At 39.9% G+C, this 12,578-nt stretch overlaps 1 protein-coding gene across 5 annotated transcripts in view; it reads right to left on the reverse strand.

The window, feature by feature from the left end:
• Window positions 1-12,578, reverse strand: part of NSD2 (nuclear receptor binding SET domain protein 2) — a 175,762-nt gene that overhangs the window by 147,959 nt on the left and 15,225 nt on the right. For all 5 annotated transcript variants that reach the window (XM_045019541.1, XM_045019540.1, XM_045019542.1 and 2 more), the window contains exon 2: window positions 4,612-5,240. In XM_045019541.1, the coding sequence (XP_044875476.1) occupies window positions 4,612-5,211 (600 nt within the window). In that variant the 5' untranslated portion in view covers window positions 5,212-5,240. The remainder of the gene's footprint in view (window positions 1-4,611; window positions 5,241-12,578) is intronic.

A 12,578-nucleotide genomic window follows, 5' to 3' on the forward strand; every position in this document is an offset into this window, starting at 1 on the left:
CTGACCAAACCAGGGAAGCTGTGGATAAGGACGACAATATGACAGGTCCATAGTGAAATTGGGCATCATACAGCAGGTGGGAAGAGAGGCAGGAGACCACATCCTCTTGCTCACTTTCTGACTCAGAAAACGAAAAGGGTGGGGCACAGCAAGAGGTTGTCGGCAAGTCAAAGACGCCAGGAGAACTCAGTACCGGAACATCAGACACCAAAAAGTCTGTCGTGCACCAAAGTCTGGCGGCACCGAAGGCGTCAGTACCAGTGGTGATTGTCAGTGCCAAAGATGCCTGTATCAAAGGAGCCAGTGATTCAGACCTGATAGTATAGTCTGTCAGTGCCTGGCGTACCACAGGCAGTACCGATGTTGATGTTCATATCACAAGAGCCTTCCCCAGGATGGATTATCTACGTTTCTCTTGCCCATTGAGTCTTTAGGCAATCCAACGCTCTCTGTTGGGACAGTGCCACAAGTCCTAGGTACCGGATTTAGACGGTTTCAGTGCCGTCAGTACCCATGATTACTGATTGAACTGATTGTTTTCAGGTTGATCGGGGCTGACTATGGGGACTCACAGATCTTTTCTTAGAGGCCTTACATGAATGGCTGGTGGGTGTCCCTTTGGGCACACCTCCCTTCAGAGTAGAGAGTTGTGGTGAGGTCTCCCACCATGGCTTGGGTGGTTGAAGGACTGACTCCATGAGGAGGAGTTTAAGCCTCAGTTCTCTGTCCTTTCTGGATCTGGGTGTTGGTTGCTGACACAAATCACATTTCTGTGGGATGTTTCTCTCCCCCAGGCAGCGGACACACTGAGTGTCCCCGTCAGTCAAAGGGATAGATTCCTTGACACTGAGACTTTCCTTGAAGCCTGGGGAGCCGGGCATACCATGTCCAGGGGAGTCCCCAACAGCCAGGCTTGATGAACGAAGTCTTTTCTTTTTTTAGCAACAGCCAAATAAAAATGTAAATGAAGTAAAGAAAGAAAAGAGGCTTCAGAAGGAAGCTAAAAATTAACAATTCTAAAAAAAGTTCACAATCGGCAAATGGACAGCTAAAGCTCTGTCTCCAGCCAGGGGCAGTTGAGAAGGAACTGAGGAGGGTTCACCTGGGCACACTGGCAGAGCCAGGGCGGACGGGTGGAGCTCATGTGTGGGCTGAACGGACCCTGCTACCAAAGTTCTCTGATCAGCAGCATAGGAACACAGACACACCTACAATAGAGAACCCACAGGGACACTATTAGAAGAACAACCAACTGTTAACTTCTTAGGTGGAACTGAAACAACACCTTACATAAGTCAGGAAGTAACCCTATTCACTTTGTGCCTGAATCCTCAAAATCATAAGATGTTCCATAGCCATGGTGTAAAAAAGGGCACTGAAGCGTTATTTCAAGAGGTTGCTTTTCTTGGGAACCACCAAGAAAGGCTTGAGGGCCTTGAGGAAAGCAAATTATTTAGTAGAAAGTTATTAGGGAAGCCTAGAGTCTTAAACACTCTGCAGCAGTAAAAGTGGACTCTAACGAGGGGTAGGCCACGGTATCAGTGAAGAGATCAGAAGCCTCTCCACAAATTACACAGAGCAATCATTTGGGCTTTGCATATGCATAATACATCCCTCGATGTTAAACACTCTGGGCCAAATCCTCAGCTGATGTAAACTGGCATAGCTCCATTGAAGTCAATGGTATTACCTCAATGGTGATGAGATCTGGCTACCTTCTGAACAGTAGTTAATAAATAATCGTTGGGAAGTACTGCTTTTGAAGTCCCATTTATCTGGGCAACACCAGACAGGGTAATTTCTTAGCAGTTCAATTTGTTTCCCCCAAAACTTTCTATACAACAAGCAGCAGGCATTTGGAAAATGTAAAGTGCTGTACAGACATTAAGTAATTGTAGAAGTCCAATATAGCTCTATTTAGAGCTGATTATAAGCAGGTAAGGGAATACATGGAAAATTTGAATAATATATACTCATTGTGAGGTCCACAAGAATCATTCCCCATCTGTGGGCTCCAGCCCAACAGTGGCCTGTGGAGCAATTCCTGGTGGTCCACAAAAAAACATTTGGTCACATGGAGCTGGCTTCCCTTGTTTGAATCTGCTACATTACTTTAAAGTCAACTAAAAATGCAATCCTTTTCTAGTGTTACTTTTCAACGACAACTGCTGTGGTTGGTACAAGAATGTTATTGGGCTGCAAATATAACAGATTATGGGAATCACAAATGTGAATGGAATTTGGACTCATTATGAAAAAAAGTTTGAGAACCTCTGGTCTAGATATTCAACATAAGATATTAAGGGTGTTAGATAGCGAACTTACTGAACCACTGTCTTTTTTAATGCAGGGATCTGGTGGAACCAGATTGGAAAAAAGGAAATATACCATTGTTTTAAAAAAAAAAAAAAAATTGTAAAGCAAATGATTGACTTAACTACTCAAAAAATCCAATTTCAGTTCCTAAAAGAATAATGAATCAATTATTTCAAGAACAGAAAACCTACAGTAGGACAACAGAACTATAGACCATAAATAGCATGTTTTAAAAGGAATCATGCTATAAAAACAGTAACACTGGATTGAGAGGTGAGAAGGAAGTAAGCTGATGTTAAAGAAAACTCATCTCTTCAATATCCTAAAGAACATCTTTATTAAATTATCTGTAAGAAGAGGTAAACACTAAACAGCACATTTAATTGGCAGCTTACTAAATACAGGAAGCATTGTTAAGTGAAGACAAGTAAAAAAGGGACTCTGGGTCCAACTGTATGAGGGGCCACTCCTTTCTGCAATCATTCCAGCCAGCTGAAGTATTCTGTTCCTTGTTGCCTGAAGCTCTGTAATCTCTCCAGGTCACTTTACAATTTGGTTCTGTTCTCCTGGCTTTGCTACCTCAAATTTTATGTCCTCCACAAATATGATCAATGGATCACTTCAGACTCAAATTTGCAGGGGACATGATCCAGTGGCAAAATTTACAGCTGATAGATACAAAGCTGTTGTGTGAAGATGGTTTATAGAAAAGCAATCAGTTGGTCTGCTACAACTCGAAAGAAATGTCAGATTTTTTGGTTCTCTCAGACTGAGATGCTTACTGAATACATTCAAGTGGGCCACAAATCTACTTCTATAACATCAAAGCTATCAGTGGCTCATGAGTCACTGTCCCAAACAACCAGGGAGATCACTGTGCCAAGAAGTCAAATATTAACTTCCACTGAAGTAAGATTGCATTCAGTGTTCACTTTGTGCTTAATTGTTAGATACCAGTTACAATCTTATTTTATCATTTTATGCATTTTCTGTAGCTGAAAATAACTTTCTAATTAGATCATTTTAACATAGCATTTTAGAGAAACTTAACATTTTAATTTAAAGTTTTAAGTCTCAAGTTTTAACTTAGTAGATTTAGCTATATTTATATACTTCCTTGTATAGCACAATAAGCTATTTTATGCATTTTGGTCCGCAAAAATTCTTAGAAATGTTTTAGTGCTAATGTTTATTATTCATCCTATATATTAGATCTAAAATTTCTTAGATGAACATGAGTAACATTCCTGATACTTATGAAAATGGTCCAATTGAGGCGAACTTAAAAAACAAATTAGTTACAAATGTTTTCATGGTATTAATTTAATAATTTTGAGGAAACAAAACATAAAAGTTCTTGTAATGTCAGATTTAAGCCCAGGATGACAGCAAAAAGGACCCAAACATGGCCTTGATAGAAAATAAAGCCATAATTTATTAAGTGTTTATATATAATCATTTAATTTTATAACTTTAATTGAAAGGAACTCTTTATAAGAGTAGCATCTTTCTTTTGGCCATACTACTAATAAATGTTAGTCTTGATTTCTCTATACAAAACTATTCCAAATTTGCCATTGAACGTTATGAACATACATACATATAAGGAGCCTGTATTGCAGGGATACTTTCCTGTTATATGAGTGATGAGAACAGGTTCTCTTCTCATAATGGGAAATAAAAAAAATGAAGCTATTTCCTCATTTTAAAATATAACTCTGACACTTTAAAATATAACAAAATGAACTGTATTTAAACAAGCACTACTGTTCACATTTTAAAAATAGAAATAATAAATTAAGTTCAGCAAAAACGTGGAGACCTTTGATGAGTACATGTAACATGACTCCATACCTATTTAGTTGTGTTAAATATAGCTAACTTAAAATCAGAAATTAAAAAGTTATCTGAAAAAGGTCGCCACAACATAATCATAGAGGTTATGTGCTGAAGTTTAATAGGCAAAACTTATGTTTATGTAATCAATTCAAGAGCAGACAATGAAGCAACTCTAGACATTTGTCTTTTTAAGTCATTCAACTTCATTTGAAGCCAGGGAAAATAGAGTAATGCTCAGAAAACATTCAGGGTATTAGGAACTGGGCACAGTGTGATGGTCCAAAGATCTAAATGGCTCTGGATTTAAGAACATCGACAAGACTAACTTGCTTGAGAGAAGGTATATATTCAAAATACTTGAAATAGAAACACCTGGTATGTTCATGGGTCAAGCAGCAATAATCTGATTAACAAACAAGGCTAGTGGCAAAAAGATTAAAAAACAAGACTTACTACCTTCTTTTCAGAGGGGCTTGAAGTCTTCGATACTAACGCTGCTTCAACAAGACCCTGCTCAAGTAAGGAGTCATATTTTATGCTTCTTTTTCTATTTCTCCTCTCCTTGTTTGCTGGTTTTTGTTCATTTTCCTCTGACTGGGACACAGCTGCTCCACTGTCTCCACAAATGGAAGATTCAAAAAGCGGCTTTCCATTCATGTAGGTTTTAGTGATTTTCAGCTTAATCTCTGGAGAGCCATTCTTGATAGGAGTAGTGTTGGGTGGTGTTCCAACTCCTTTTATCTCCTGGGGATCAAAGTGCAGCTTGGCATCTTGTGCCCCGGACTCACCATTAAACACACGAGAAGTCAGATCTTTCAATTTATCGGCTGGAATAAATGGAAGGGCATCGTGGCCATTATATTTTTGCATGACACCCTCCTGTAGAGTGGCAGAAAGTTGTGCTTTGCCTAAGTAGACAGAACACTCACGATTCACTTCACAATTCTGTGTTTTCCCATTGGCATTTCCAAGGATCTCTGGTACCTGCTTCATTTTGATGTGGTTAGCAATTTTTCGAGTTAACAGAGGAGAACTTCTTTTGATGCTAAAGTCCATTCAGCCCAGATCTTTCGAGTCTTACACTGCTGTAACAAAAACAAAAAGATTTTTTAAAATACAGAAATATAGAAGAATATGCTAAAATAATTGTCATTTTAGTGTCTGGTTAAAGCTGCTTCTGTAAGGCTTTAATCTCAAAAATCTTTTTAAATAATTCTTTTTTAAAAATGTAGATTTCTTTCTACAAAATATGCAACCTAAGCATTGCAGTGTGTGTTACTTATTGCCAGTGCATAAGTACCAAAAATTCTAACAAGTAACAATTGACAATAAATCATTCTAATTTCACTAAACATGTTCTAGCAAACTCCAAATAGGAAAACAAAGTGATTTTAGAGTATTAATTTTAATCATCTACAGCTCAAATCCTTCTCACATAATTTACACAAGCAGTTCCATTTACTTCAAAAACATTAAAAAGTGTGTAAAGATTAAAATTTAAACATAACATCGTATTAGTAACAAAACTATGTAAAAAAACCTGTTTAATTCTAGTAAAGTGTACCAGATTAGACTTAAATTTCCTGTGTATTCACATAATAGATACACCAGTAACTCTCAAACTTTTGTACTGGTGACCCCTTTCACATAGCAAGCCTATGAGTGCGACCTCCACGCCACACCCCCCCCCCAGAATTAAAAACACTTTTTTATATATTTAACACCATTATAAATGCTGGAGGCAAAGTGGGGTTTGGGTTGGAGGCTGACAGCTTGCAACCCCCTCACATAATAACCTCACGACCCCCAGTTTGAGAACCCCTGAGATACACTATGGGAAGTGGCAAGACAAACTTCACACTAGATTGCAAATGGTGGCCAACCTTGCCATCAAAGCACCCCCCTCTAGGGAAAAAGTATAGATCAGTCTTCATGCTTTATCCTTGGTTTCTCTGCTAAGACTGTCAGTAATTAATTCCACTTATGGTGGTGGTTTTATGATGTGGATATTTGTCCACTAGGAACTGGATTGGCCAATAAGATCACTTCCCTCAGGCCAATGACCAAACTGCAAAATTTAAACCAGCAATCTGGAGTTAAAATGTGGTTTTTATTATGATTTTACACCATTTTGTAACATCCATTCCCCAAAACAAAGGAGATTTGAAGAAGTTTATACACGAATGCAGTTTCAGCTGCATAATCAGATCTAGACATGTTTTAAAAATTAATTTAAAAAAGAAAACCCAGCACATTTTAGTGTTAAAAACCCCTACATTTTCCAACAGAAAGCATCAGGAAACGCAGTCCATCTGCACCGACTTTACTTTTCTCTCTCTTTCTGGAGAAGAACAGTAGGAAATAGATACTTTTAATGTAGCATAAACCTCTATATCAGTGGTCTCCAAACTTTTCAGCGTCACAGCCCTTCTCCCCTGCCTTGAACCAAGCCACAGCTCGCGAGGGGGGAGGGGTAAGAGAGCTGAGGCTGGGGCCGCAGTTGGGGTCAGAGCTGGGGCTGGGAGTGGGGCTGCGAACGGAGCCGCAGCCAGGGGCCAAGGCTGGGACTGGGTGCAGAGCTGGGGCCTGAGGCTGGGGGCAGGGTTGGAGCAGAGCTGGGAGTTGAGCGGGGCTTGGTGGCACTCCCTCCCTGCCCCCCCGGGGCTGGCCTTGGCCATCCCACAGTTTGGGAACCTCTACTCTATATGCATACACCATAGTTTAACATTAGCAGGACCCAGATCAGTATTCTAATTATAGATTCATATATAATTAATACTGGCAAAGTACAACACAGCTATGAATTCAGGATGAATGGAATTAAAACACCTATTCACAAGGTAACCAAGTTCTGCTTTGACATAATCAAATAGGAACTGCTATATTGGATCAGATCAGATTCACATCATATCCATCTAGCTTAGTATCAGATACTTCCAATGAAGGTGTAAGAAAACCCATAATGGGCAACCACTGAATAGCTGTCTACCACAGAAAACTTTTGTTCAAACTCCTATCAATTAATGATTGACTTATGCATGACAGCTGATATCTTCTTTGTGACATTCTGTGCCACAGCACTAGATTTTGGTGGAATTTCTTCCTCAAAGATGTTGAGCTGAGTTATATTGAGGTCTCTATTATTTAGTGGTTTAGCCTATTACTTCTTGAACTCCAATATGTTACTTAGGATTATATTGAGAACAGCCTTTCCTCTTGTGTGCTCCAGAGCTAGCTGTTCCCTGAAACAATAATTTAAGATATCAAGAAACTGTTTCTCTAAACCTTGTCTTTATGGGATGTTTCACCAGTTTCCACGTATAGCTGAAGTCACACTTTTACTTTTTTATTAGTTTTAGATGTCTCTGATTCCATCAGTGTTATACCCGAGTTAGCAAAAATAAAGCAGCAAAGAATCCTGTGGCACAGTCTATAAGGTGCCACAGGATTCTTTGCTGCTTCTACAGAACCAGACTAACACGGCTACCCCTCTGATAGCAAAAATAAAGACAGTAAGGTCTGGAGGCCCTTTGCACAGATAATTTAGGCCAGTGTTTCTAAATGCAGCCACCGTGGCCGCATGTGGCCACCACAGGCTTTTTTTGCAGCCACAGCCTCCTGGGTGGTGATTGGGGGCAGGGGACAGGAGACAAAGCCTCCCTCAAGCCCCCCCCCCAAACACAAAAGTTGGAGGAGCACCTCCCCATCCAGGGCTTAAATTGTCCCTGGGCTTGCTGGGGCTGAGTAAATCTGCTGTGAAAAAAGTGATATTTGTTAATATCACTTTTCACAGCAGATTTAGTAGTTAGCTTGGAGGCTGTGAAAAGTGATTAACATACAAGTATCATGTTTCATAGCAGCAGACTTACCAGCTAGTAAGCAACCAAAGAAGCAAAAGAAACTACAAAAAAAATACAAGAACGTGCAAAGCACCTTATTTGTGTTTCTATTCTGTTTAGGTCCAGTAAAGAATAGAGACCACTGTACATTATTTTTATTATTGAGTCTGAAAAGAAAAAAAAACCCTACATAAGTAAATTACAATGATTTGGACATGTGCATGTGCATATTTACTTGTTTTTCCTAAAATCAATTTTTTAGGAAAAATTTTCAGAGTGGCCACCAGCAAGAGTTGGTGGCCACACTCTTGAGGCCACCAAAACTTTTGTTGTGAGAACCCCTGATTCAGGCTACACAAAGGAATGCCATTTCTTGTGTCTAAACAACTTCTTTTCTTGAATAAATCCAATGAACAGATAATCTATTCTGATTATGCCTACCTGAACAGTGATCATTCTACTACTAGAGTCAAAGAACTAGATGGACTATGTGATCCAAGAAACAAATTCTGATTGTAAATAAGGTGGTAGTGAGACACCCAGGAAAAAGTGTCAGGAGTAAGATGAAGGAGAGATGTGAGAATCAGCACAGATTTGGACGGTAACAGAATTTTTAAGGTTAAAAAAAGCAAACTCCATGTGTGAAGATTTAAAAATAATTATATTAACCAGGAAGTTGAATTCAACTAAGGTCAGGGGAAATGCTGTGTTTTCACCACATTTCATACTCCATAACCTCTCTCGTTGTCACTTGGAGTTGTAGAGTCTGAAGACTATATCTACCCTACAGCTTATGTTGGCATAATTTATGTTGCGTGGACAGCCATATGTCAGCGGAAGAGCTTCTCTCCCATTGGCACAGAGCATCTTCACCAGACGCACTGCAGCTGCACAGTTATATGTGTAGGAAAGCCCTAAAGTTACACATCAGTTCGAATCTCTAGAGTGCTCCTCTACAGAAACATTCCCCCAATGGTATAATTGGAAGATGTTTGAAACTGAATTTGGAAAGCACTACTGTGAACAAACAAATTAAGCATAGTACCTGATAAATGATTAGACTGATTAATGCTGCTGGAAGCAGTATTTGCAAGACAAATTTAAAGAGTTGGTAATTGTACAGGAAATTTGTGAAAACGAACAAAACAAAACCACCTCAGAAACTCTCCTCTAAAAACAGTGATTCTATTTTTAACAGAAAAATGAAACTGAAAACCTAATGCACGTTAGTAAATTCCAGTCTTTCATACTCAAATTCAATGGAATTTTTAGCATGAATTGTTCCTACGAAAGAATAGTGATTCCAGCCAAATTACGTAAGGAGACATAACCATCACAGAATAAACTATGAAATTTAAAGTTATTGCAATGAGCCCAACATTTCTTTTTGAGCACTTATTTTTACTATAAATGATATATGTATGACTAATCTTGTACTTCCCACCCAAATTCTTAGTGTAATTTTATAGCACAAAAAGCCAGTAGTTTATTTTAAATATCTAAATTGCCTTAGCATACAAAAAAGGTCTCTGAAAACCTGCCATATACAGAGACCTAAATGAGGCTAAGAGCTCCCTCTAGTGGCTAATTGAACATCTGATCAACAACTATGAGGCCTATTGGATTAAGGATTGTATTTTACAACCCTGTAGTAATTCATTAACAACATTTTTCTTTTAACAAAAATGAATTCTCATTCTCGCTTTTTTTTTTTAAACTAGAAAGTCATCTGACAAAAGAAATTTAACCTACAAAACCAGACAGCTATAAATTAATTATCTCAATAATCAAATTACAGTGGAGTCTCATCGTACGCGCATTTAACTCAAACAAATTCAACTATATGCGCTCGGCAAAAAAAAAAAAAATTAATTACAGTAGTGCGGGCGATTCCACCCACCATTCCACTCAATGAGCATATGCCCCAGAGTGAGTATGAGATGGGAGATGTGTTCCCTCAGTTGGTCTCAGTTCCTGAATGCCTCTCATAGTGTGAGCATCTCACTGTGCTGAGTGTGATTCTAGTGTTTAAAGATACGTATTTTTTGTATAACATGGCCCCTAAATGCAAGCCAACTACTTCATCTGGTGCTCAACCAAAGAAACAGCTATCTGTTTCAATGCTGGAGGAAAAACTGGCTGTGTTGGACTTACTGAGAGACAGTATGTCGGTCTCCAACGTGGCGCGTAAATATGGCCACAACGAATCTAGCATCCGTGCCATCAAGAATCAAGAGAGAGAAATTCATCAAGCCGTGGCATCAAGTGCTCCAATATCTGCTAAGGTGACAAGCCAGGTGCATGATAAGACTTTACTGAAGACTGAAAAGGCATTAAACTTATGGCTGGAAGACATGAACCATAAATGTGTGCCTATCGATGGCAACATGTTTTGAGAAAAGGCTCTTAGCCTCTACGCGCTTTTCAAATCTCCCGCCGAAGAGAGACAGCCTTCTGAGGAGAAGGAATTCAAAGCCAGACAGTTTTAGGAACTGCTTCAACCTCAAAAATGTGCAGACTACTGGTGAAGCTGCATCTGCCAATGAAGAGGCAGCAAAAGCCTACCCCGAACAAAGAAAATCATAGAAGAGAAGGGCTATCTTCTGGAACAAGTTTTTAATGCTGACAAGACTGGGCTCTTCTGGAAAAAAAAATGTGCAACCGCACTTATACTTCGAAATCAGAAAGACAAGCCCCTGGCTTCAAAGGAACTAAAGACTGTGTGACTGTGTTGTTTTGTGGCAATGCGGCTGGGCATTTAATAAAGCTGGGCTTGCTCTACAGGGCTGCAAATCCCCAAGAACAAAAATCTCCTGTGTTTTGGCAATCAAATAAAAAGGCTTGGGTGACGGCAGCATTATTTCTGGATTGGTTCCACAAGTGTTTCATTCCGGAGGTCAAGCGGTACCTTGAAGAGAAAGGACTTGACTTGAAAGTGTTGCTGATCGTAGACAATGCTCCTGGCCACCCTGAGGCACTCCAGTTTGTGCATAACAACATTGAAGTTGTCTTTCTCCCACCTCCCCACCCCCAATACCGCCTCCATCCTCCAACCTCTGGACCAAAGCATGATTCGCTGTTTCAAGGCCACGTACACGAAGCTTACATTCTCACAGATACATAGCACTATGGATGCTGATCCCAATCTTAATGTGATGGAGTGTTGGAAGTCCTTCAACATTGCCGATTGCATCACTTATATTAAACAGGCAATGGATGCAATCAAGCCTGAAACAGTCAATGCATGTTGGCAAAGCCTATGGAAAGAATGTGTGAATGATTTTAAGGGTTTTTCAACCACTGACAAAGGAGTGAAACGCATTGTTCAGGTGGCCAGGCAAGTGGGTGGTGATGACTTCATGCCCTGCTCTGGTACTTGCGGGGGTGGGAGGGGCGTGCTGGGGCTTGGGGTTTCAGCCCTGCAGCGGGGGGCGCCAGGGCTCAGGCTCTTGGCCGCAGAACCCCTGTTGACAACCACTGTTTTAAAGCACACTAACATGTTGCACATTAATTGATCCACACTAGAAGTTCCTAAGTGTGCTTTAACATAATGCTGTCACCAGGCTAAAATGCACTAAGGAGCTTTTAGTGTACACCAACAGGATCTATGCAGACCAATTAATGCACAACACATTAGTGCATTTTAGAAATCTCCCCTCCCTTCCTTGCAGTGTGCATTATCCCACCAAGCAGACAAGCCTTGAGAAAGTCAGCACATAGGGATAAAAGGTAAGAAGGAGGAAGTCAAAAGGCAGCATACAGGAGAGAAAGGGTGTGAACACTGGACTCAAAGGAGAGGGGGGGAAAGACTAGTTAGAAAAATGGCAGAAAATTAAAGAAAAAGCCTTTATTCACTGAATAATCATCATCTGCTTAGTGTTAGGTTTCCATTCAGAGGTTTTCAGCAGCTAAGGCAGGGGTAGGCAACCTATGGGCACGTGTGCCGAAGGTGGCAAACGAGCTGATTTTTCAATGGCATTGACACTGCCTGGTTCCTGGCCACCAGTCCGGGGGGCTCTGCATTTTAATTTAATTTTAAATGAAGCTTCTTAAACATTTTAAAAACCTTATTTACTTTACATATAACAATAGTTTAGTTATATATTATAGATTTAGAGAAAGAGACCATCTAAAAACGTTAAAATGTACTACCGGCACGCGAAACCTTAAATTAAAGTGAATAAATGAAGACTCGGCACACCACTTCTGAAAGCTAAGGAATAGATGAAACAAGGAAGCAAGATCTAAGGTGTTAGCCAGGGATGGAGTTAAGTGGAACAATGGGAGAGAAGAACAGTTAATTGAGAAGAGTTGAGCAAGGTGACCAGAGAATCCATTTTGGACGAAGGAGAGACAGGAGAGAGTCAACAGTAGCAGATACATCAGGAATGCTGTGATCTTAGAGGTTATGAATGAGAGTGTAACAATACTGAATGAAATGAGATAGTCAGAAAGAGATACCTGATTGAGCAATGTTACAGGAATATATTATGATACAGTGGTTAGGGTTACCATCATTCTGCTCCTCTTGGAAAACCATGTTGTACAAGTTTCAGAGTAGCAGCCGTGTTAGTCTGTATCCGC

The sequence above is a fragment of the Mauremys mutica genome, chromosome 5, assembly GCF_020497125.1.
Source record: "Mauremys mutica isolate MM-2020 ecotype Southern chromosome 5, ASM2049712v1, whole genome shotgun sequence".
Taxonomy (NCBI): Eukaryota; Metazoa; Chordata; order Testudines; family Geoemydidae; genus Mauremys; species Mauremys mutica.